This window comes from Oryctolagus cuniculus, chromosome 7, assembly GCF_051225735.1.
Source record: "Oryctolagus cuniculus isolate XC-2025 breed Fujian yellow rabbit chromosome 7, ASM5122573v1, whole genome shotgun sequence".
Lineage (NCBI taxonomy): Eukaryota > Metazoa > Chordata > Mammalia > Lagomorpha > Leporidae > Oryctolagus > Oryctolagus cuniculus.
In genome coordinates, this window is record NC_142873.1 from 157,497,163 (window position 1) to 157,520,861 (window position 23,699).

General features: G+C 63.2%; 2 protein-coding genes across 10 annotated transcripts in view; one reads left to right on the forward strand and one right to left on the reverse strand.

Annotated features, from left to right (window-relative positions):
• On the forward strand, positions 1–16,797 carry MTHFR (methylenetetrahydrofolate reductase). 6 transcript variants are annotated; one of them, XM_089299300.1, is made up of 12 exons: positions 2–142; positions 2,025–2,270; positions 3,329–3,567; positions 4,503–4,613; positions 7,725–7,918; positions 8,514–8,764; positions 8,875–9,009; positions 9,180–9,360; positions 9,611–9,793; positions 11,190–11,291; positions 12,129–12,248; positions 12,523–16,797. In XM_089299300.1, the coding sequence occupies exons 2-12, from the start codon at positions 2,038–2,040 to the stop codon at positions 12,739–12,741; spliced, it is 1,968 nt and encodes a 655-aa protein (XP_089155426.1). In that variant the 5' UTR covers positions 2–142; positions 2,025–2,037; the 3' UTR covers positions 12,742–16,797. The 6 variants fall into 6 exon arrangements, with proteins under 6 accessions (XP_089155429.1, XP_089155426.1, XP_089155427.1 ...); XM_089299301.1 differs by having other exon boundaries at positions 10–142; positions 2,028–2,270; XM_089299299.1 differs by lacking the exon at positions 2–142 and adding an exon at positions 199–1,750.
• C7H1orf167 (chromosome 7 C1orf167 homolog) overlaps positions 11,496–23,699 on the reverse strand; it is a 25,286-nt gene continuing 13,082 nt past the window's right edge. For 3 of the 4 annotated variants that reach the window (XM_089299296.1, XM_089299298.1, XM_089299297.1), the window contains 12 exons: positions 23,195–23,370; positions 22,553–22,739; positions 21,085–21,277; positions 20,848–20,999; positions 19,971–20,179; positions 18,637–18,754; positions 17,769–18,182; positions 17,100–17,331; positions 15,454–15,562; positions 14,992–15,145; positions 14,688–14,886; positions 13,784–14,468 (listed from right to left, as the gene is read on the reverse strand). In XM_089299296.1, coding sequence (XP_089155422.1) covers positions 14,208–14,468; positions 14,688–14,886; positions 14,992–15,145; positions 15,454–15,562; positions 17,100–17,331; positions 17,769–18,182; positions 18,637–18,754; positions 19,971–20,179; positions 20,848–20,999; positions 21,085–21,277; positions 22,553–22,739; positions 23,195–23,370 — 2,404 coding nt within the window. In that variant the 3' untranslated portion in view covers positions 13,784–14,207. Of the gene's footprint in view, positions 11,881–12,175; positions 12,242–13,783; positions 14,469–14,687; positions 14,887–14,991; positions 15,146–15,453; positions 15,563–17,099; positions 17,332–17,768; positions 18,183–18,636; positions 18,755–19,970; positions 20,180–20,847; positions 21,000–21,084; positions 21,278–22,552; positions 22,740–23,194; positions 23,371–23,699 lie in introns of those variants that run through there. The other variant, XR_016210255.1, reaches the window with a different exon arrangement.

The following is a 23,699-nucleotide window of genomic DNA, read 5'->3' on the forward strand; positions in this document are numbered from 1 at the left end:
CCTACACGGGTGACTTCCTCCCTCGTCCTGCCTCCCTTGGCAACCTGACACCCGGGCCGCGTCCCCCGCGCCCTGCCCCCTCCGCGCGCGGCCGCACAGCGGCGTAGGGCGGGCGAACGTTCGAGTTGCCTGCGACAGGCGGGTGAGTGATGGTGAGGCGTGGGTTCGCCGAGGAGGGACACCACAGAGCCGGGGGGCGGGGACTTCCTTGTGGGCGGGGAGCTCTGGAGACCACCGGCCCGGGCCCTCGCCGTGGGGGTCGCCGCCCTGCCAGATGCCGGCTGTACCCCTAAAGGCTGCGGCCCTAGCGGCCCCCTCACGCCTGAGGGGAGGTCTCAGTGTGGCCCCCGCCACCCCGGCCTGCGGCCCCGCCCCCTCCCGTGACCCACTGACTCGGCTCCCGGGGCCCCAGCCTTGCGCGCGGGCCTCCCCGCGCGCCCCTGGAGAAGAAAGTGGGGCCCGCGGGGAGCCCTCCGGGGGCGGTGGGCTTAGAGCGCTGTGCTTGGCGCGGTGCCAGTGCTTAGTACACGGAAAACGGCGACCTTCGTGCGTGTCGGCTCGCCAGGCCCCGAGAGACCTCGGGCAGGATCCCTGCGCCCTGTCGCAGGGCACTGGCGCCCGGGAGGGGGGCAAACCCGTTAGCCCACCCGGTAACCCAGGGTGCCTTGGAAGCTGGCAGCTGTGACTCGTGGCCGGCACGGACAAGGATGCAATGAACTAAAGAGCGGTGGTTTGCAGGCTGCAGCCTCCCGGGGCCAGGGTTCGTCCCCGCAGGCAGTGAATGAGGCCGCAGGACAGGGGCCAGCCGGGGCTGCTCTGGCCGTGCCCCCCTCGCCGCTCCCCGCGAAGAAGCCGGGGTTTTCTCAATCAAAATGCGCCTCCCTCGGAGGGGAGGGTGCTGGAATCCCGGATCCTGGTGTGCTCTGTGCACTGTGCGTGTCAGAGGCCGGGGCCGGGGACTCCATCAGATCCCGGGGGACCTGGGACGCAGCTTCGCGGCGCGCATTCCCCAGAGTGGCCGTTCCTCTGTTCCCTGTCACCCTGCACCGATTCCCGCCTGTGTGTGCCCGTTGTGCTAGAGGAGCGCTGGTTTCGTTTGTTTTGTCTTACTTTCCTTGCCGATCTGCCTGTGGGCCCGGCTCTGTCCGTGGGGACTTGAGTGGCGCAGGAACAGCCGGTGAGCAGGCACGTGTGGAGCGGCCTTTGTGCCGGGTGGGACGTCAAGCCGTGCCCTTTCTGAACGAGCTCGGGTCACAGCCGCTTCAAAACGCAGCCTTGTCTTTTTGGAGAAAGGTGAACTAAGGAGAGAGCTGGCTTCTGGTTGAGCCCTAGCCCTTGTGTCCTGCACGCTGACAGCTCCAAGTAACAGGAGACGTTCCAGGCGTGGCCAGCCCAGCGGGCCATTCCTTCTTTGGAGAGGGATCCAGTGACCCTGAACGGCTGTTGGCCTCATCTCCGCCAACCCCAGCGGTCTCCGGCCCCCGCATCCCCCTCCTCCGTGCACAGCCTCAGCTCTCCCTGGAGCCTGGAAGCCTTGCCCCCGCCCCCCTGAGTTGGCCCCAGCTCTGGGCACTTCCTTTGTCACAGCTCCGCCCAGTTGGACACACCCGCGGGGGGAAGGTTCCTCCGGCCTCTCCCGCTCTGGGTCTGAGCTGACAGAGATGGACCTCCCAGCGGGGCACCGCTGCCCCTCCCCAGGATTGTGGGCCCCCCAGGCCCGAGGGAGGCTCTCTGTGCCGCCATCCATCAGGTAGCTGTCACCAAGGACCCAGGGGCTGAGGAAGCTCGTCTCAGTGCCGGGTGGGGTCTCCAGGCCGCACAGGAGGGCAGAGCCTAGAGCCAGGCAACGCAGAGGTGCAGCTGTGGAGCGTGGCGCCACGGGCGGGGGCGGGGGCAGCCTGACCCTCCCCGGCCTTCCTGCGTGGAAGCACAGCGTCCCTGTCTTGCACCTTCCTCTTGGTATCTGAGTGTGCCTGGGACTCGGCTGCCTGCCCTCTGATGCCCCCTGCCCTCACCCCGTGCAGCAGGAACCCGGCCATGGTGAACGAGGCCCGGGGGAATGGCGGCCTCCACCCCCGCTCCGAAGGCAGCAGCAGTGGCAGCGAGAGTTCCAAAAATAGTTCGAGGTGTTCCACGCCGGGCCTGGACCCTGAGCGGCACGAGAAACTGCGGGAGAAGATGCGGCGCAGGATGGAATCGGGGGACAAGTGGTTCTCCCTCGAGTTCTTCCCGCCGCGGACCGCGCAGGGAGCTGTCAATCTCATCTCCAGGTAGGTTGCTTTAAGGTTAAGAAGGGGCTTGGGGGGCTGCGGGGGGACTGAACTGGCAGCCCTGCAGCAGGGCTGCACTTTAACCTGGAAGGAAAATGCGGCTGAGGGGGTGGAAGAGAGCAGAGACATTTGATCTGCTTGCTCAGTTGTTGGGAAAAGCCCCTCCGGGCGTCAGAATCTTTAAGACACTCTTTAATGGGTTAAAAAAAAAATGTTGATTCTTACAAACCACATTCTTTGGCAGCTCTTGGGGGCTGGATCCTGAGTACGGTGTGGGAAGTCACAAAGCTGATTTAGAGAATGTTTTCAGCCAGTTAGGAATCTGGACTGCGTCTGGAAATCTAGAAGTGCCAAGTGCATTACGTTAGCGCTGATGAAGTGCAGCTCCCTTCTCGAAGTTTGTGACTTTTCCCATTTGCATTCTTGTGTGACACGCCCGAGGTTTGGAAGTTTAAAGGCAAAAGGTAGATCGTTAGACGGGTGCTCCTGGGCACCAGGGTTTGGGTCTGGTTCAGGAACTTGGCCGGGGTTGCGGCGAGGAGGAGCCTTGTGTCCGGCGACCCTGGTTTCCTGTTCTTCGAATGAGGCGCTGGTTGTCACTCCGAGCATTCCGCTCACCTGTGACCAAGTTCCCGTCCCTTTCGCCCCTGGAAACGTCTCCGCTCACCCAAAATGATGGATGTGCGGATGCGCTGAGGGTCTGATGCGCTGCTGCCGTACCCGGAGGCCCTGTTGCGTGTTGTCCGTGCCGTCACAGTAACCCCAGTGAGACAGAGAGCCCGCTCTGCACTCCAGACTGCTCTGGGTGCTGTGGGGCCGCCTCTCCTGCATTCCCATGGCATCGTGGTGGCGTGGGCACGGCTTGTAAGCGAGGCGGAGGCTCGGAGAGCTGGAGCAGTTTGCTCAGGCTCACACGGTCCGGACGGAGCAAAGCCAGCAGACGCGCGGCTTGCTCGGGCTCCAGCTTGCATGCTGCTCTCCAGCCCCCGGGCCCCAGAGCGGGTGGCGGAGGGTGGCACTCCCCCCGGAAGCCCTCTTCAGAAAGACGTCCGTCGCAGGTTTGACCGGATGGCGGCCGGCGGCCCCCTGTTCGTAGACGTGACCTGGCACCCAGCAGGCGACCCCGGTTCAGACAAGGAGACCTCCTCCATGATGATCGCCAGCACCGCCGTCAACTACTGCGGCCTGGAGACCATGCTGCACATGACCTGCTGCCGGCAGCGGCGGGAGGACCTCACGGCCCATCTGCACAAGGCCAAGCAGCTGGGCCTTAAGAACATCCTGGCGCTGCGAGGAGGTGTGGCCGGCACGCCCCGCTCTGTGCTGTTGTTTCCCGACGGCCTCCCCTGGCCCAGGACAGGACCAGTCCTTTCTCTGCATCCCTCTGGGGCCACCGCGCCAGCAGCAGTGTGGGCAGTGTGGGCAGTGAGTCTCCCCCGGGCTCAGGTGGAGCTGCCACTTCCACCGCCTTGGCCTCGCTGGAGGAGTTCAGCCAGTGTCCAGTCACGCCCAGCCCTGGCTGCAAACTCATTGATCACTGGCTGTGCCTTGCACTTGGCCCGGTCACAGGGTGCAGCTCTGGCCTTTGTCCAGGAGTGAGAGCAGCTGGTCGCCTCTGGTTCCTGCTTTTGTTAGGCCGCCGAGAGTGGGAAGAGGGACCTTGAGTGTGGACTCTGGGGGCCTCGTGCTCACCGTCACAAGCCCACGTCTCATGAGATGAGGGAAGACCTTCTAGGGGGCCGGGGGACGGGAGGGGGTGCCTGGACCCATGTAGGTGCAGGTAGTGAAGGAACCTGCAATCCCCTGGCTCAGTGAAGAGTGGCAGCTGGCTCCTGGGCCCTGGTAGCACCCACCCACCCAGAGTTGGCGTTTGGTGCACATTTGACAGGTGGGCGGCTTTCTCGCCTCCCACTGTGTACCAGGTGTTATCCTAGAAAGAAGAGATCCAAACTGAACTTAGAGGAAGTCCCTGCCTTCCAGGAGCTCACAGCTGTGGGTGCAGGTGTAGGGAGAGGTGACAAGAAGGTTGGCACAGTGGGTAAAGCCCCTGCCTGCGGTGCCGGCATCCCACATGGGCGCCAGTTTGAGTCCTGGCTGTTCCACTTCTGATGCAGCTCCCTGCTAATGCACCTGGGAATGGATATCAAGGGACGCCTGTAGTTAAAAAGGAAATAACGCATAACTAATACACTAGTGATCAATCAGTAACCATGACCTCCGCCAACCCTGCAGACCCCGTAGGGGACACGTGGGAAGAGGAGGAAGGAGGTTTCAACTACGCCGTAGACTTGGTGAAGCACATCCGGAGCGAGTTTGGGGACTACTTTGACATCTGTGTGGCAGGTAAGTGGCTGAGGGTCCGGGTGGGTGGGGACGGAGGGAAGGGACGAGATGCTTGGGGGCCCAGGACGTGGAGATGGAGGGCCCCTGCGGGCCGAGCCCAGGCTGGATGAGGGACGTGCAGGGTGAAGTAGATACTGTCCTCGCTGTCATCCCGACCCCGAGGTCCTATCCTCTGTGTGCCTGCTCCTTTCTGCTCTCAGCCCTGTTTCAAAGAAAAGAGGCTTTTAACTGAGAGGACTCCAGGGCACAGGGACCCTCAGAACTCAAGGTCCGAAACTGGCATCAGACAGCGCTGCGCCGTGGAACCAGTCATCCTCTCTGGGGCCAGGGGCCCTCCGTCTCTGCTTCCTGTCAGTCTGCCCCCGGCTTCCTCCAGGAGACCCTTTTCCACACACGTGCCCTGCTCCAGGGTGCACGTGTGTTGGCCCCACCAGTCGCCCAGGCTGGTTGTCAGGTCTCAGGTCAGTCCCAAGTTCCTGGGAGACGAAATCAGGTTGGCTCGAGTCCATTCTGTCGGCTGCAGCCGGGAGACCGGTCAGGTTCCCCTGACAGAAGGCGGGGGTGACCTTCGCTCCTACCCCCGCTCTGAGGTTGGGCTCTCAGCTTCCAGGCGGGGCCAGGTCCAGTGAGGCAGAGTGTGCCAGGGACATAGAAGTCTGGATCTACGGGGCACATCTTGGAATGACAGCTTTTCACCAATATTTTGAGGGAAATCATATTTTTTAAAAAAAGATTTATTGGTTTGAAAGGCAGGGTTACAGGGAGAGAAGAGACAGGGAGAGAGAGAGCTTCCATCTGCTGGTTCACTCTCCAGGTGGCTACAGTGGCCAGGGCTGGGACAGGCCAGGCCAGGAGCCAAGTGCTTCTTCCAGGTTTCCCACGTGGTTACAGAGGCCCGAGCATTTGGACCACCCTCCACTGCTTTCCCAGGCACGTTAGCAGAGAGCGCGATTGGAAGTATGGCAGCCAGGGCTTGAACTGACGGGCATATGGCAGTGGCCTAATGCGCTGTGTCATAACACCAGCCCCAAGAGAAGTCATTTTTGTATTAAACATAACTGTGTTATACAATAGCATTTCAAGTGATCTGCATTATTATTAAAAAATAATTGTTTCAAGAAACTTATTGTCACCATGGGCTCTTCTCCAGGCCCCCAAGTACGTGTCCAGTCTTTGCAAGCAGTGCTGCTTAGGTGGCTTCAGCTGGGGAGCACTGGTCAGGAGTTAGGAACGGATTGGGCATTTCTAAGGGTCAGCCCGCAGTGTGCTTGTTGGTCACGATGCATTGTTAACTGGGGGCTGTGCGACAGGAGTGAGTGTTAACTGACCCCAGTGGAAAGTAGCAAAACTGTCAGCCAATTCTTGCTGGATAGCTTTTGTTTTGCTTATCATAAAGATCAGTGGACTCGGGGCTGGCGCTGTGGCGTAGCAGGTAAAGCTGCCGCCTGCAGTGCCGGCATCCTGTGTGGGCACCGATTAGAGTCCCAGCTGCTCCACTTTCAATTCAGTTTTCTGCTGTGGCCAGGGAAAGCAGTAGATGACTCAGGTTCTTTGGCCCCTGCACCCGCGTGGGAGACCCGGAAGAAACTCCTGGCTCCTGGCTTCGGATCGGCCCCCCTCCTGCCGATGGGGCCATTTGGGGAGTGAACCAATAGACGGAGGACCTACCTACCCCTTCTGCCGTCGCCACCTCTGCCTCTCTGTGACTCTGCCTTTCAAATAATTAAATAAATATTTTATTTTATTTTATTTATTTATTTGACAGGTAGAGTTACAGACAGTGAGAGGGAGAGACAGAAAGAAAGGTCTTCCTTCCATTGGTTCACCCCCCAAATGGCCGCTACGGCTGGAGCTACGCCGATCCAAAGCCAGGAGCCAGGTGCCTTCTCCTGGTCTCCCACACGGGTTCAGGCACCCAAGCACCTGGGCCATCCTCCACTGCCCTCCTGGGCCACAGCAGAGAGCTGGACTGGAAGAGGAGCAATGGGGACTAGAACCCGGGGCCCATAAGAGATTCCAGCGCCGCAGGCAGAGGATTAGCCAAGTGAGCCACGGCACCGGCCCAAATAGATAAATCTTTAAAAAAAAAAGATCAGTGGATTAGAGAGCACCAAGCTGGTGGTGATTAAAAAACAAAACAAAATAAAAAATGGCCGTAGCAAGCTGAGCAGAGTCTGGATGTAATCAGATGCTAGATTTGTTTGGTGATACTTAGATTTTAGACTCCAGAGTTCATGGATTTCCTCTGGAAAAAGTTGTATTACCGGGAGTGTGAGATCCGGATACTGGTCTGCTCCCTACTCCTTGAGGCGATCGTTTTGTGCCCGTTTTTGATGACTCTGGGTTTCTTGTGAACAAAACCGCCTTGTCACAGCCAGGCAGCTGGCTTTCCCACAGCGCAGCCTCCGGTCTGCGAGGAAGCCAGCTCCCACCCCGTGTCTCATCAAGGTCTGTGGTCTTCCTGCTTCCTGGCCAAGCAAGGCTGCTGCGCTGGTTAGTTCCAGAGAAGTCCTCAAGTTCACAGAGCCAGCAGGGAGAACATCTGGTCTCACTCCCCAGGCAGTTCTGGCAGCCCGTCCCTAACTCGTGGGTATCCCGCGGCCCCAGTGTGTTCAGACACCCAGAACACACTGGGGCCGAAACAGCTGCAGGCTGCCGGAGCAGCAACACAGACTAACAGGGAAGCTGGCGAGGGTCAGAGTTCCCCACGGCAGGCCTTGGGCTTTTGAAAGTAGTTACTGGGTTCCCCTTCTCTGTTTCCATCAGTCTTCTGCCTGCGACTGGTTTAGCTCCTGACGTCTCACTGTCTTGCCCCCGAGGGATCGTACTGCTGTTAAAAATAGTGTAACCCAGTGCCTAGCATCAAGCTGGTGCTGAAGGTGGCATTTTCACGTTTCTGCAGCCACACAGTGCAGGCCCGATTGGCCTGGCTGGGAGAGGTGGGACAGGGTCGGCATTTGGAGCCGTCTGCCCCCCACCCCACTCTGGGGTCCTGAGAGCGGTCACTCACCGGTCCAGCTCTGTCCCAGGTGTGCCGCAGGACAGGGTGAGGCCGAGCTGCTGAGACGGAGGACTCGGCCCACCCGCTGGTTTCTGCCTCACTCTCGGCAGGCTACCCCAAAGGCCACCCGGACGCCGAGAGCCTCGAGGCCGACCTGAAGCACCTGAAGGAGAAGGTGTCTGCGGGGGCCGACTTCATCATCACCCAGCTCTTCTTTGCGGCTGACACCTTTTTCAGCTTTGTGAACGCTTGCACCGAGATGGGCATCACCTGCCCCATCCTGCCTGGGATCTTTCCCATCCAGGTGAGGGTCCCGGGCCGGCCCGCAGACTCGCGCACAGCCCGCCCTGAGCTCACACTGCGCTCCTCTCAACCTTGCTGTTGGCCCCCAGCCCTTGCCCGGCGCCGTCTTCACGCCGCTCGGGCTGCCTCTGGTCTCTCACCTGCCCACAAGCTTCTAGAAGGGATTGGGACTCAGAAGTTTGGGTCAACTCAAGTTTCTCAAACTTGGTTGCCATCAGAACCGCTTGATCAGCTTCTTCCAAAGCTGGATTTCCAGGTCCCACCCCCAGAAGTTCTGAGTCAGCAAATCTGCAGTGGCCCTGGGATCTGCATGGTGCTTCCTGGGCTCGGCAGGTGATTGTGGTGGTCGGTGAGACCGGGAACAGCTGGGTTAGGTGGCCACCGCGTTATCACTGAAGGGGTGACCTGGGCCGATGGCAGGAATGCCGTGGGCAGCTGCTGTGCTCTGCAGAGAGCAGAGAAAGCGAGACAAGCCCCAGGGGACTCCTGCAGTGCGCTCCTAGTGTCCTGGGCCAGGCTGCACGACGTGGCAGGAGACCGGCAGCGAAGCAGGAGGTGGCTGGAGGGCACCCACAGCACCCCCGTGTCTTGGGCAGGGCTACCACTCCCTCCGGCAGCTCGTGAAGCTGTCCAGGCTGGAGGTGCCGCAGGAGATCAAAGATGTGATTGAACCGATCAAAGACAACGACGCCGCCATCCGCAACTATGGCATCGAGCTGGCCGTGAGTCTGTGCCAGGAGCTTCTGGCCAGTGGCTTGGTGCCAGGCCTCCACTTCTACACCCTCAACCGGGAGGTGGCCACGACAGAGGTGCTGAAGCGCCTGGGCCTGTGGACTGAGGATCCCAGGTGAGGGCAGCGTGGGGGTCCCCTGCAGAAAGAGTGGTCCCTGCGGTGGCAGTGGGTGTCTTCCTCCTCGCTCCAGCCAATCCCTTGTCCTTTGTCACATTCCCACGCAGGCGCCCTCTGCCCTGGGCTGTCAGTGCCCATCCCAAGCGCCGGGAGGAAGACGTGCGTCCCATCTTCTGGGCCTCCAGACCCAAGAGTTACATCTACCGCACCCAGGAGTGGGACGAGTTCCCCAATGGCCGCTGGTGAGGGCCCGCAGCCTCCTTGCCGACAGATTCCTCCCCAGCGGGTCCTGGGCTTGGGGGGAGGGGCAGTGGGAGTTCTCCCGCTTTGTGGGGGAGCCCTGGGAGGCGTCTGGGCATGTGCTGGTGACTGCCCTCTGTCAGGGGCTCACAGTCACGCCCCTCCCCTGCAGGGGCAACTCCTCCTCCCCAGCCTTCGGGGAGCTGAAGGACTACTACCTCTTCTACCTGAAGAGCAAGTGCCCCAGGGAGGAGCTGCTGCAGATGTGGGGCGAGGAGCTGACCAGCGAGGAAAGCGTCTTCGAAGTCTTTGTTCGCTACCTCTCGGGAGAGGCGAACCAGCAGGGCTACAAAGTGAGTGCTACCGGGCGGCCCTGGGTGCTCCCTCCGCCCGACTCCAGCCTACAAAGTAGTGCAGGGCGACCCTGGGTGCTCCCTCCGCCCGACTCCTGCCCTGGGCCAGACTGAGGGGCTATGACGCCCCCGCCTTGGCCGGCTGCCTCTCCACGCTGTGACATGGCAGCTCAGCGCAGCGAGGGGGGTGGTCTGTGGAAGGGACCCAGGCCCGGCCCCCACCGTTGCCCAGCCCCCATCCCGTCTCCAGGTGACGTGCCTGCCCTGGAACGACGAGCCCTTGGCGGCCGAGACGAGCCTCATGAAGGAGGAGCTGCTGCGAGTCAACCGCCAGGGCATCCTCACCATCAACTCGCAGCCCAACATCAACGGGAAGCCGTCGTCAGACCCCGTCGTGGGCTGGGGCCCGGGCGGGGGCTACGTCTTCCAGAAGGTGCGGCACGCACGGGGTGGCCCCTGAGATGGGATGGAGCAGCTTCCACTCCACGCGTCTCCCGTTCCAGGGGTGGGACGTGACAGGGCACGTCCACGCGTCCCTGTTCTAGGGGTGAACATGGCGGGGCATGTCCACGCGTCCCTGTTCCAGGGGTGGATGTGATGGGGCGCGTCCACGCATCCCCCGTTCCAGGGGCAGGACGTGACGGGGCGCGTCCACACATCCCCTGTTCCGGGGTGGACGTGGTGGGGCACGTCCATGTGTCCCCGTTCCAGGGGTGGACATGACGGGGCGCGTCCATGCGTCCCCTGTTCCAGGGGTGGACGTGATGGGGCACATCCACACATCCCCTGTTCCGGGGTGGACGTGACGGGGCGCGTCCATGTGTCCCCTGTTCCAGGGGCGGGACATGACGGGGCGCGTCTACACATCCCCTGTTCCAGGGGTGGACATGATGGGGCACGACCATGCGTCCCCTGTTCCAGGGGTGGACGTGGTGGGGCACGTCCATGTGTCCCCGTTCCAGGGGTGGACATGACGGGGCGCGTCCATGCGTCCCCTGTTCCAGGGGTGGACGTGATGGGGCACATCCACACATCCCCTGTTCCGGGGTGGACGTGACGGGGCACTTCCATGTGTCCCCTGTTCCAGGGGCGGGACGTGACGGGGCGCGTCTACACATCCCCTGTTCCAGGGGTGGACGTGGTGGGGCGCGTCCATGCGTCCCCGTTCCAGGGGCGGGACGTGACGGGGCGCGTCCACACATCCCCTGTTCCGGGGTGGATGTGATGGGGCACGTCCATGCGTTCCCTGTTCTGGGGTGGACGTGACGGGCGCGTCCATGAGTTCCCTGTTCCGGGGTGGATGTGATGGGGCACGTCCATGCATTCCCTGTTCTGGGGTGGAATGTGACGGGGTGCGTCCACACGTCCCCTGTTCCAGGGTGGAACGTGACGGGGCGTGTCCAGTGCTCGGCTCACAGAGGGACACAGGATGTGTTTGCTGCCGGGAGCTGCTGCTCCTGCAGAGCCTTCCTCCTGCAGCCCTGGGTGCAGAACCGAAGCCCCTGGCTCTGGAGACCTGGGTTTCAGTACCTGCTCGGCTGGTTCCCAGCAGTGGGGCCGCCTTGCCCAACTTCCCGAACCTCATTTCCTCATCTGGGGATAAAGTGTGTCTGGCAGGATTCTGAGCATTCTAGCAAATGGATTTAAATAAGCCCAGTTTAATTCCTCAGAGATGCTGGTGCTGGACAAGATGGCAGTGTCGCTGTCATCTCCCAGGCCTCGCACACGCCTTAGCTGGTCGAACTGGCTGCCCCCACAGGGTCCCTACAGAGCACAGTGGCTGCACATGTGGAGGGTGTGACAGGGACCCGGCTTGATGTCTCCCGCAGGCCTACCTGGAGTTCTTCACTTCCCGCGAGACTGTGGAGGCACTCCTGCAGGTGCTGAAGAACTATGAGCTCCGGGTCAATTACCACATTGTCGACGTGAAGGTAGGCCAGCCCCGGGTGCAGGAGGCACTTAGCAGGGCCCGAGTGCTGGGGCCTGGCACACCCACATTGACTCCGTCAGCAGTCCCCAGCCTCCTAGCCCAGGCCAGACACACTGTGCCAGACAAGGAGATGCAGATAAAGCCAGGCCCCTGCTCCCAGCTCCCAGCCCAGTGGGGCAGAGAAACAGACAAGGACAAGTCAGTGTGAACTGGAAAATCAAGTTCATTATAGGCTACTGTGGGATCCAGAGGAGGGACGCCCAGCCTGGAAGGCCAGGGGAGGGTCCTGGGAGGGGTCGTATATGGTTTGAATCTTTGAGGACAGAGAGTTGGCCAGTGGGGAGCAGGACGTCCCAGGGGCGGGGCAGAGTGGGCAGAGGCATCTGGCTGCCCTCTCTGGGGAAACAAGAGTGGGGAAGAGGAGGCAGAAGTGTCGCTGAGGGGCCAGACCCCGAGGGCCTCATGGTCTTGGCCGGAATTCGAGGCTTCCCTAAAGGCTGGGGGAGCCTGCTCAGCAGCAGTCCTGCTCCTGGCCGATCGCATTCGGTCACAGTGGCCAGCTGACGGCTCAGAGGCACGCGGAAGCGTCCCTGTGGACGGGAAGGCGCAGGTTAGAGAGCAGGTGAGTCAGTGGGACGTGGAGGCTGATGGGAGCAGAGTGAGGAACACAGACACACGGGTCGGCCTCTCAGGGCTGCAGAGCAGTGCCGTCCACGGACGCTGGCCTGCCAGGGCGGTCAGAGGCCTGGGTCTCCGCGAGCTGTGGCCCTCTGGGCAGTGACAGGGCTGTAACTGTCTTTGCCCCAGGCCTGCTCCGACCTCACCCCCCTCCCCACAGGGTGAGAACATCACCAACGCCCCTGAGCTGCAACCCAATGCAGTCACCTGGGGCATTTTCCCGGGGCGAGAGATCATCCAGCCCACGGTGGTGGACCCCGTCAGCTTCATGTTCTGGAAGGTAAAGGAACTGGCGGTGAGCCGGCTGCAGGGCAGTGTTTCCGAGTCCCAGGGCAGCAGACTTGGCCTTCAAGCCCACCCCGGACGCCGACTCCCCAGGGGCCGTGTTTCTGCATGGTGTTTATTTCGGGCTGGGAGGGGGCAGGGGTTGCGCTGACCCTGGGCCTTGTTTGCCTGGAAGAAGTACCCTGTTGGGCAGCGGCAGGAGGCCGGGGAGCCCTGACCGGAGGCTGGCCCTGACAGCCATCTCTGTGTGTGCACACGCGTGTGTGTAGGATGAGGCCTTCGCTCTGTGGATTGAGCAGTGGGGCAAGCTGTATGAGGAGGAGTCCCCGTCCCGCATGATCATCCAGTACATCCACGACAACTACTTCCTGGTCAACCTGGTGGACAATGAGTTCCCGCTGGACAACTGCCTGTGGCAGGTGCTGGAAGACACCTTTGAGCTCCTGGGCAGGCCAGCTCGGAAGGAGGCAGAGACGGAGGCCCCGTGACTCAGCTCCTGCCGTCCTCCGCTGGGGCCGCCCATACCCCACCCTCCTCCCTCCTAGACCCAGTTCCCCTCACCGTCCAGAACCCTCGCCTCCACTCCCCCACACGATGGCAGCTAGACCAGGCTCTGGCCGGACCAGAGTCTGCCCCACGGGAGCCTGGTGCTCTCTGCTCCCTTCAGTGGGGAGCTCCTCCGTCCTGCAGAGAACAGCAGTGGGCAGCAGCACCCCCTCCCTGGGAAGGGGGAGACTGGTTGCCAAATGAACCCTCACCTCAGGGCAGCCTCGGGGCGCCAGCCTGGACTCCTGGCGAATCTGTACTTCGGGGCGTGTGTGGAACGGGCAGAGATATGGCCAAGCGAAGGTGCTGCACCCTTCCATCCCTGGGGGGATGGCCACTGGGCCCTCACGACTCGTGGGAGGACACGTGGCTGCCCTGCCCATGTCTGCTGGCCGAGGCACCGGCCCCTGCTGGCGCCAGCACTTCCCACAACCTGTGTACCTGAGGGCTCAGGTACACAGGTCTTTCTTCAGTGCTGCTGTTTGAAATCTGTATTCTGATGGCTCGAGGGAAGGAGTGTCCTTTCACGGTTAAAGGTCATCTGACTCCCTGCTTGGCGGGGCCCTTGGCCTTGCCTTTCTCCCTGGTCGTGGAGGGTTGGTTACACCTGCCCATTAACTGTCAGAATGAGCTTCCCCGGGCGGACCCCCAGTTTTGACCGAGACTCTGTAGTCCTGCCTGCCGGCTGGCTTTGTATGTAGGCCCAGCTCCTCCTGCCGCTCAGCCCTCTGCCCAGCCTGTCTGCCTGGCACTCGCCCCGGGAGTCAACCCTCTCCTGCTGCCCGCCTGGGGCAGTGACTGGCAGGTGCAGGTGGGCCGCTCCGTGTCCCCGTCCTGGCCTGCGGCTGATCATGGCTGGCTTCCCCAGAAAGAGGCCCGCACCGCAGCAGGCGTGGGGTGCAGGGAGGGGTGCAGGAGCAGCGGCAGAATCTCCTCTTCTGTTTCAGACCCAGCTGGCTGTGGCCGAGACAGCAAGAGAAGCAGTGAGGACTTGGGGTCTTTTATTTTCATTTCGAGCTCCTGGAGCTGTTTCCTGTGTCACCCCTGCACCCTGACGTGCGGGACGCGGCTCCTTCCCTGGGAAGACTCGCTGGGTTCTGCTTTGATTCCGTGGGAACAAGCCGCAGCTGTGACTGGGCCCTGTGCTCGGCCTCAAGCCTGCTGTCCCCGAAGCTGGGCAGCTTCTCACCTGCTCAGGGCCTTTGGGCTGCTGGGGGCTCCTCCCCTTGGGGCCAGCTGCCAGGTGCTGGTGCCACTTCTCCAAGGCCTGGCGTCAGGGATGGGAGAGGAAGGGCTGGGTGTCTCAGGCCAAGTGCAGAGGCTCAGGGAGGTCTGGCCGTTTCTGGGAGGCTGCGCTCCCGAGCAGGGACTGACGGAGGGGGCAGGTGCTTGGGATCCAGGTCCTACTTCAGGCTGGTGGGAGAGCGAGCTCTGTGCCCCCCGGCCCAGCCTTGTTCCAGACTGGGGGTGGCAAGCAGAGACCCCCCCAGCTCAGCACTGTCCAGAGGTGGCACTGGTGTGGGAAGGGCAGGTGCAGGGGGGGGTGCCCCCCCAGTACCCGGGAAAGGACTCCGCTGTCTTCCTGCTGCTGTAGCCGCCGAGCCACGCGCAGCCGCAGGACCCGATGCCGCCATGTCTGCCAGGCCCATGCCAGGTGCCACTGCCGAAGCTGTGGGAACAGGTGGCGGAGAGGCTTCTGCCCCTGCTGCCTCCTCCCACGGCTCTGGCACAGGGTGGGAGGGATGTGAGAAGTGTGTGAATGCCGATTCCCGGGCCTCCCCCGAGACCCTACATGAGAAGCACTAGGGGTTTGGGTTGAGGGTGGGATGATGGGGATGGGCCCCAGGACCTCACTCAGTGTGGGTCAGCAGGGGCTGTGTCCACTCACCAGGGTCCGCCCCAGCTGCTCTGCCCCTTGGACATCCACCCAGCGCTGCCACGCAGCTGCCAGGCACCTGGCCTTCCGGGAAGCCTGGAACTGGCTAAGCAGGGCTTCAGACCGCCAGCGCTGAATGTGCTGCCCCCTGTCGGCAGAGCGTGTCCTCTCCCCTTTGAGGCCACGGACCTGGGCCTGCTCATCCAGGCTCCTGCAGGAGTGGGCCCTGGCTGGCAGAGGGCCCAGCTCTGGGCTCAGCTCCCGCGAGCCCCTCACCAATCCCATGCAGCTTCCTCTCACACGCATGTGCCCTTACCTCAGCCTCCTGGGATCCCTTCCGTTGTTCCCGTCCTCCCCTTGGAGGGCTCTGGTCTCAGGGCTCCAGGGCCCTCCTGGTCCTGTAGGGGACAGGCCTGGGGCCGAGCTGCCGTCTCCAGGCCACGGCAGCCAGAGCTGGAAGGCAGGGCAGACTGGAAAGGGAAGTCGAGTCAGGAGGCTCCCTCATAGGTCAGGAGGAGCTTGGCTCCTGCTTCATGGTGAGTAGCGAAGGGGCCCACAGAGCTATGGTGCTAAGCCTGGTGTGCCGCCTCCTGCTGCTGCATTTCGCCAGGTGCCAGCCAACCCTGACCCAGAAAGAATGAGCAAGGCAGGAGAAACGTCTCAGAGTGGTCAGGGGGAGGGGGTTGGGAGAACGGTGAGCACGCAGAAAATGATCCCAGGCTCCGAGGGCTGCTGACACCATGGTCCTGCCCTCTGTCCCCAGGCCGGGTCGCCTTACTCTGCACCCAGGCCATCTTCCCTGGCGGCGTCCGTCCACCGTGGCTGTGCTGATGTGTTGGCCCAGGTAACACTGTGGGTCCTGCGGCTGGTGTCCAGCTGCTGAGGGTCTGAGGGAAAAGCCAGAGAGGAAAAGCTGAGCGCAGTGGGCCTGGCAGGACAGATGACTGGGTGGGACGCTTTCTGACCTGCGCCCAGCCGTGCGGGCCGCCTCCTTGTGTATGCACGGATGGGGCGGGTCGCACTGCCCAGAGGGTGCCCAAGAGCAGTGTGGCCAGCAGGGTGCCACTGCCTCTCCCTTCGGCTGACCTGCCACAAGGCTGAAAACATCCCTGCAGAGAGGTGGGCCAGTGAGAGACCGCTCAGAGCCACCTGTGCCAGGCACAGCCCTGGAAGGTGGGTCTTACTCTTCCCACGTTAGCTTTTAGAAAAAGAAAAATGGTCCAGGTTTTTATTTGAAGGAGTGACAGAGATTCCATCTGGTTCACTCCCCTAGGGCTCAGAATAGCCAGGACTGGGCCAGGCCGAAGCAGAGCTGGGGACTCCAGCTGGTGTCCCCCATGGGTGGCAGGAACCCAACCAACCACTTGGGCCATCATTTAGTGCCTCCCAGGCACATTAGGCAGCTGCATCAGAAACCAGGACTAGAGCCAGGCACCTGTGTGGACTGTGGGTGTTCCCACTGCGGCACACCTGCCGCACCATGTGCTGGCCCCGAGCAGTACCGGGCTGAAGGCTTGCCTGAGACCAGGGGCACTCAGCGCTACTGCAGGCTGGCTGGCACCCACCCGTGCGGCAGGTGAGGGCTGCCTGGGCGTGGGCGTGCCTGTGAGAGCGGCTGCTTGTCTGTGCGCCTCAGTTTCCCCATCACCTGCCTTGCTGGCAGGAACAGAATGCTGGGAAAGAACTGCCCTAGAACGCACCTAGAATTAGAATACCCTGGGACCCCAGCCGCCGCCGTTGGTGCAGCCCCACGTGTGGATTCTGCAGTCGGCTCTTTGAGTTCCAGCCGAGAAAACACACTTTTTTCTTGGCGTTCTGCAGCAGGATTCCTGACAGTGCCCTTTGACCTGAGCACTACTGCCCCTGCTGGTGGCTCTGGGGCCGTGTCCCTCAGTGACGGTCCCCGGCCTGCTGTGCAGGGGCCGTTTTTTGTGCCCCCCTGCTAGGCCATCGACCTCTTAGCACCACCGGTGGTGTCTGGTGACTGACAGCTTCAGGTCTAGCCAGGCAGTCACAGCTACCTCTGGGCAGAGAAAGTGAAGAAACTTGGGGTTCATTTATATTCTCTGACTTTCCTGTAATGAGCATATTTTATTTTTCCAGTAAAATGCTGTTAATTGCCCCTGTCTCTGTCTTGTCCTAGACAGCACCATGCTAAGTACTTGGTATATAATAAAGGGACATGTCTGTCTCCCGGGTACCCTGAGCCCCCACCATGAGCTCTGGCGCCAGACCCCCAGGAACTCAGTCCATGCCTGGAAGTAGCCCACAGTGGTCTGGCCAGAGCGGAGGGCGGGGGAGGGGCCCCTGGGGAAATGGTTAGCCATACTGCCACCATGGATGGGATGGAAACCAGCCGCCTCTACAGCCGGTAGTTTGAAGAGCCATTTTTGGACCTCCCACTATAGCCGGGCCCCACCTCACCTGCATCCAAGGGTCTGGGGTGTCCAGCAGCAGCGGGAAGCTCCCGGGCCAGAGCCTTCGCTCAGCTTCCTGAGCCCGGGCCCTCCGCTCCAGCCTTGCTCTGAACAGTGCAGTCCGCCACTGGGCCCAGTGGGTCTGCAGGAGGCCCCCGAGCCCAGCCTGCAGGAACCGGGTGGTGGCCGCTCGCTGGATGTGACTGTGGGTTGCTGACTGGGCCAGGGCCTCCGGGACCCTGAAGGAGAGCAGGAGGGCCAGGACTCCGTGGCCAGCCCTGCAGGGAGCCCTCCCCAGGCAAAGCGCCACCCCGCCCTCCCTTCTGGAGAGTCAGATTAAACAGGTCTGCTGGGCAGCCTGCAAAGGGGCAGGGTGCCCCACAACGGGGACAGGCGAAAGTCCTGCCAGGCACATTCTGCGTCCTCTCTCTCACAGGAGGGCCGGCCCGCCGCACTCTGAGGGCTCAGCAGACATGGGGCCACCCTGCAGGGCGGCACTGAACTCTCCAGGGAGGGCCACACGGCCAGACGGTGGCAGAGCTGGGGCTTGGCCCCAGGACTAGCTGCGGTAGCCAGGGGGCCATCTCCATGTCATGGCCAACCCCTGCTAAGGCTCCCATCTCCAAGCCCAGCTCAAAGAACCATGCGGGGCTGCTGTCGGGCCCTGGGTACTCACCAGGCACTCAGCGTCTGGGCAGCAGGGGCTGGGCTGGTGGGGGCAAGGCGGGCCTCGTGCACCCATGGGGTCCAGTGCAGGGCCACGTGGGCTCGGGCCCCGGCTCTCCCTTCTGCTTGCTGTTGGGCCTCTTGGTGCTGGCCCAGGGCTTCTCGCCACGCTCCAAGGGCTTGCTGGGTCTGGGCCCCCCAGAGCTGCCTGTTTGTCCAGACCCACTGCCCAAGGCCTCCCTGGCAGGCCCCGGAGACTTGGGCCACACGCTGCTCCTGGCCGCGGGCTGCAGCAGCCTGGGCTTCCCGCCACGTGGCAAAGGCAGCCCCCAGTGTCCTCCTCCTCAGGCCGTCCTGCAGGGCTCCACGCTGGGCCCGGAGTGCTCTCGTGTCTCTTGCCACCTCACACGAGGCCAGGAAGTGGCTGCAGAACAGGAGCGGAGGAGGGGCCCAGCTGGCACTCAGAGTCAAAACTCACACTTGAAACACGTCTCAGCCCTGCTCCCTAAAAGTGTCTTGGCCAGGGAGTGACGGGAAAGCATGGGCCTTCCTCGAGGGGCCTTGGCACGCACAGACCCCATCTGTGAACCTCGGGCTTTAGGGGTACGCGTTCCCTTGTCTGCTGGGGGGTGTCTGAGGAGTCGGCCTCTATGTTAACTGGATCCTCTGAAACCACGGGACCGACCCGACCCTGGGGCTTGTGAGGATCCCGGTGGGCGTCAGGGGCTCCCACCCCCTCAAAACAGATCACGGAGGCTGCGGCCTGGCCCTCCATCTCCAGGCTGGGCTCTCCTTCCCTGCCGCCACCCTTGAGTATCCACCCTGGGTGCTTGTCCTGGGGTGGGAACCACGGGCCCCCTCCCAGGCCCCCCTCCCACCTCTGCACACGTCTCCGACGAGCTGCCGCCTGCCGCCAGCCCTGGAACACGGCCCGCCGCAGGTTCTGCAGGTGGATCCGTGCCCACCTCTCGTACTGTGTGTGCAGGATCTGTTGTCCTGGGGCCAGAGAGACACTGCAGTGCTGCGGGGTGCCAGCCAGGCTCCCCCTGGCCCTGCTCTGCCAGCCAGGCTCCCCCCGGCCCTGCTCTGCCAGCCTTTTGCCCTCCAGCTCAGTGGGGACAGAGGCGGCCACCCCGGCGGTCTGGGTGAACATACTTCTGTTTCGGGCGTGCCTGGTTACCATGCTAACCTAGCTCAGAGAGTCGTCGGGGTGGGGTCTTTATTGTTTGTTCTATTTTAAAATCCAGGCTTAGCAATCAGGAGAATCTGGATTTCCGGTTTTTCTGTAAAAGGTGAGGTCTGGCAGCCAGGCCAGCCTATCCCAAGGCGCGTCCGTGCATGGGCGGCTCCCCCAGCGGCCCCCCGGCTCCCCACATTCCCCGGTATTCCTGTCCTGTCCTGCGCAGTGCCCTCCGCGTGGGTGTCGGCCGGGCCTGCTGCCTCGTTTCTAACAGAAGTGGGTGGATGTGATGGCGTCACTCCTGACGCTAAACCACGAAGAAGCCGTCGCTTCTGGCTCGGGCACCGGCTCCTCCTTGCCTTGGGGTTAGGTGCTCTGGAGAGAGGCCCAGGTAGCAGTGACCATCCTCAGGGTAGACACACCCTTCCCAGTGCCCTGCCACCTGCCACAGAGCCTCCTCGCAAGACTACAGCCCTGGCCCGCCCCTTGGTGCGCCTCAGGGGGACCCTCACTGGCCACACTCCGCCCCGCCTGCTCCGCCGGTCCTCACCGCGGCCTCTGCCATTCCTACTGCCTCTGCTCTCCTCCCCGCAGCTCTGCCCGCTGAGCTCCCCGCCTGCCCGCCCTGGGCACCCTCTGAGCACGCCAGGCCCCTGCTCCCCCTCCCCAGCTCTGACCTCAGTGACCCCTGGAGGCCTGGACGGGGTGGTGATGGAGATGGCGTTCTAGGCCAAGCACTTTACAGGGGTCTCCCCACAGGGGCCTCATGAGCCGCCTCTGAGTTGGGGACCGTGTCCCCGTTTTATAGATGAGACTCAAGCTGCTTAAGATCCCCAGAGCCAGGGAGGTGAAGAGCAAAGACCCCCTCCCCAAGACTCCAGATCCCAACCCCAAGCTCTGTAACCCAGGCCTGGGTGTGCCCTGGGAGCTGAGCCATCCTCTCTATGCTGCAGGATATGGAACCCGGAGTCTCACCAACAGACCCTGGCCCTGCCGTCAACCACGGTGCCCCCGCCCCAGACCCCCACTCACTCTGCCAGCAGGAGTGCCAACGGCGCAGGGCGTCTCGCGCCAGCCCCCAGGCCCGCTGCCCAGCCCTCCGCTCTGCCTCTCGCCACTGGGCCAGCCGTTGCCGCCACAGGCCCAGCACAGCCCTGCAGCTCCGATCCCAGGCCTGGCGGGTGGCCAGCTCTCTCCAGGCCCCTTGGGCTGCTGCCCACTGGCTCCAGCTGAGGAGGACACTGGGTGGGAAGGGGTGTGTCCACCCCGAGGATGGTCACTGCTGCTCAGGCACACGCAGCCCACCTCCCCGCACCTCTCCCTTCAGCAACAGGGAGGGGCTTGGGGCGACTGCTCCCTGTTTCCATTGCGGCAGAGGGTGGGTTTCTGGGGTCCCAGGGACAGGTGGTGGAGACAGGATGGGACCCCCAGATCCAACGCCAATCCTGTGCCCAGCCACCAGCCATGAGCCAGGCACGGCTGCTGGACGATGTCTACGCCCAACCCATGGCAGTGAACACTATTATTGCCCCATTTCACAGGTGGGAGAGCCAGGCACAGAGAAGTTATACAACTTACCCGAGATCACACAGCCAGCGAGGGGCAGAGCTGGGATTAGAACCTGGGCAGGCCCCTCTTAAGCATTGTATGAGTGAGTAATTGAGTGAGCCACAGCTGTGGACTCTCCCGGAGAAGCCGTGACCCAGCCCTGGTGGCTCTGAGCTGGCAGGAGGAGTTGAGGGGTCCTCTGTCTGGGGCCAAGCTTATGGGGGTGGTAGAGGGGAGCCCCAGGGGGCTGCAGACCCTGAGCAATGCTGCTGTGAAGACCAGGGATCGGGGCCGGGGGGGAGGGGCAGGGAGACAGCGGGGCGGGCAGCACGGCTCACTGTTCCCGTAGAGGGGTCCCTACCGCCTCTGGAGGCCGCGCCGGCTCCATCCTGCCGCAGCCCGAGACTGCTGGGCCCGCACCTGCCACAGCAGAAGGCACCGCCTCTCCTGCCGCCGCTCAGCCGCCCGCCGAAAGCTCACCTGAGCCTCCAGGAGGGCGGGGGCCCTGGAGGCCTGGGGAGAGACAAGAGCGGTCCTGGGCCCCCCAGCCCAGGCCCGGGCCCACCCTCTCCGCCCGCCCCGTACCGCTGGCCCTCACCTTCGCCAGCGAGCAGCAGGGTGAGCCACAGGCTGGCGAAGCTGCTCCTCCTGGGATGCTGGCCGCTGGCTTCAGGGCACAGGAGGTCTTGGTGGTGCTGCCGCCTGGCGGGGTGCCCGGACCCCACGGCCTCCTGCGCCAACGCCCGAGGATGCGTCGCATCGCCCGCTGCTGCGCGCCTTGCAAGAAGGAGCTAGAGAGGGCAGGTGGGTCTCCAGGCACCGGCCTCGTCCCCTGGCCAAGGCGGGGCAGCCCACCCTGGCCGCTGAGGCCTGAGCTAGAAGGGGCACACCAGGGGCCAGAGGTGGACAGGGCTGGAGCTCTGCCCAGAGCCACCAAACTGGCCGAACGCGGCATCGCTGCGGGCTCCCACGGGGTCTCAGCCCAGGTTCTCACTTCACGGCCTGGGCTTGCGGACTCTTCCAGAGTGCCCCGCCCGGCGACCCCAGTGAGCCACGAAGGCCGGCTGAGCTCACCACACTCCCAAGGCTGGGGTGGGGGAGGGGTCATCGCGCGATCAAGGGTGCGCGGGGCCCTAGGCCCAAGGACCCCAGGCCCCAGAGGCCACAGGCACAACGGCCCCCCGGCGTCTCCTTCCACGCAGGGGTGGAAATGGGGAAACTGAGGCCCGGGGGAGCTCCATTTCCCCAAACTCCAAACAGCAGCAGAGCTGGGCTCCACTCAGGCCAGCAGGGCAGCCCCGGGTACAGCCCAGGAGATGGCGGCGGGGCCCTGATGCCCGAAGCCCAGAGGATGGACTGGTGGAGGGAGGGCCATGTCCTGCAGGGGCGCGGTGAACTGAGTTCTCCTGGGCTCCCAGGGATGTACTGAAAGAACTGAGCGTCCAAGTGGACCAGGTGGGTGCAGGGGTGATGGGTGTCGGGGCTGTGGCTCTCAGGGCTGCAAACAGCTTCTGTTCCCGCTGACACCCTGTCAGGGAGCTGGCCCCTCCCGACCCCCACCTCTGCTCCGTGCAGCCGTCACCCTGGGCTGTCAACCCGACACGGGCTGTCTTGTGCATACTCTGGGGCCCTCCGCTGGATTCACAGCGTGGTTTAGAGCTCTTGGCTGTGTATGAAGAAGTGGACAGGGGACAGTAATTCTGTCCCCGTCCTCAGCGCATCTGCAGGTGCCTACTGGTGCAGAGAGCAGGGTGAGGAGATGGACACGATCCCTGCCACCAGGGGGCGCACACCCGGCTGGGAGATGGGCAAGAGGCAGCTCCATCCAGGCTCCAGCTCCCTGTCTGGGTGCCCGGATGCTCATGCGCCCCGCAGCTGTCTTTTAGTCACTGTCTCCGTGTCCCTGGGCCACATCCCAGGGCCTGGCACCAGGATACCAGTGACAGCCAGGCCCCACCCTGGGGCCATGGTGGAGAACAGGACGCAGCCGGGGCCGTGTGGGACAGTCCATATGCCACCTGGAGCCCTCCAGGCTAACCCTGGGTCACAAGCTCGTGGACACCTACTCTGCCTGCTGGCGCTGGGAGAGCCGTGTCTTCCAGAGCAGCAGGGCCCGCTGGAGGGCCAGTCTCCGGCAGGCTTCCTGGAGTGAGGCCGGGCCTGGCCCCTGGAGCAGCCCCCGGGCCTGAGCCCGCTCCCCCAGGCCCTGGGCAGCAGAGGCTCCCGTGATTGCGATGCAGAAGGCCGTGTTCCCTGCAAACAGTTGAGAGATGGGTGAGCAACGACCCCTCCCACCTCCCTCTGCCCAAAGGCGGGGGTGAAGCCGCTCCGCTCGTGGGCACTGCCCCTCCCGTCAGCCCCAGCCTTCCCCTTGGGAGACCTCCAAGAGCCCAGCCTCCCCAGGGAGGCGTCCGAGGGCAGGGCTGAGCCTCCCCCGTCAGCCAGCAGCTTCCCCAGCGCAGGGAGCCCACGCCTTCCAGTGCTGAGCGGCCGGCGGAGGGAGGATGTGGACAAGCTCTCCTACAACCCCAGCGTCATCTGCGGCCTCTCCTGACCCCCCAGGCCCGGCAGCCTGCACCCCTGCGAGCACCCAGTCCTCCCTGCTGCCATCGCGAGCCCACCCCCCGCAGATCCCACCGGGGCCTCCGAGGAAGGGCTGCAGGGGCACGGTTTGCTGGGGTGGGAGGCCCCGGCCACCGCTCGCTCACCTGTCTTCTGCCGGCAGAGACACAGCAGGGTCAGCTTCGCCCCGTCCAAGGCCCGGAGCTGCTTCATCCGGACCCACTGTCCCAGGCACGTCCTCAGGGTCCCCGCCCGGCGGTCAGCCAGGTGGTCTCGGTACTGGGCCCCTCTTTGCACAAACCGCCTCCAGGCCCCAAAGCACCTAGGAGAGCCAAGAGGGAGTCCCCAAGCCAGACCTAATAACCGATGACCAACTCCAGCTGCCTGCCACCTGCCAGACACCAACTACCTGAGCCCTGGGCAAGCCAAGCCACTTCACCTCTCCGAGCCTCAGTTTTCTCATCTATGGAATGGGGTTGCTACGCAGACAGCACGGCATGTCGCCTGCTGAGACGATGACACTGTCGCACCTGGACGCCTAGCTGGCCCCTAGCTGGCCTGCTCTTGGCCAACTTCCAGCCAGTTCCTATTTGCCAGATGAAGTTCGCCACACGCAGACCCAGTCTTCTCCCTGCTAAGCCCTCCAGCGCA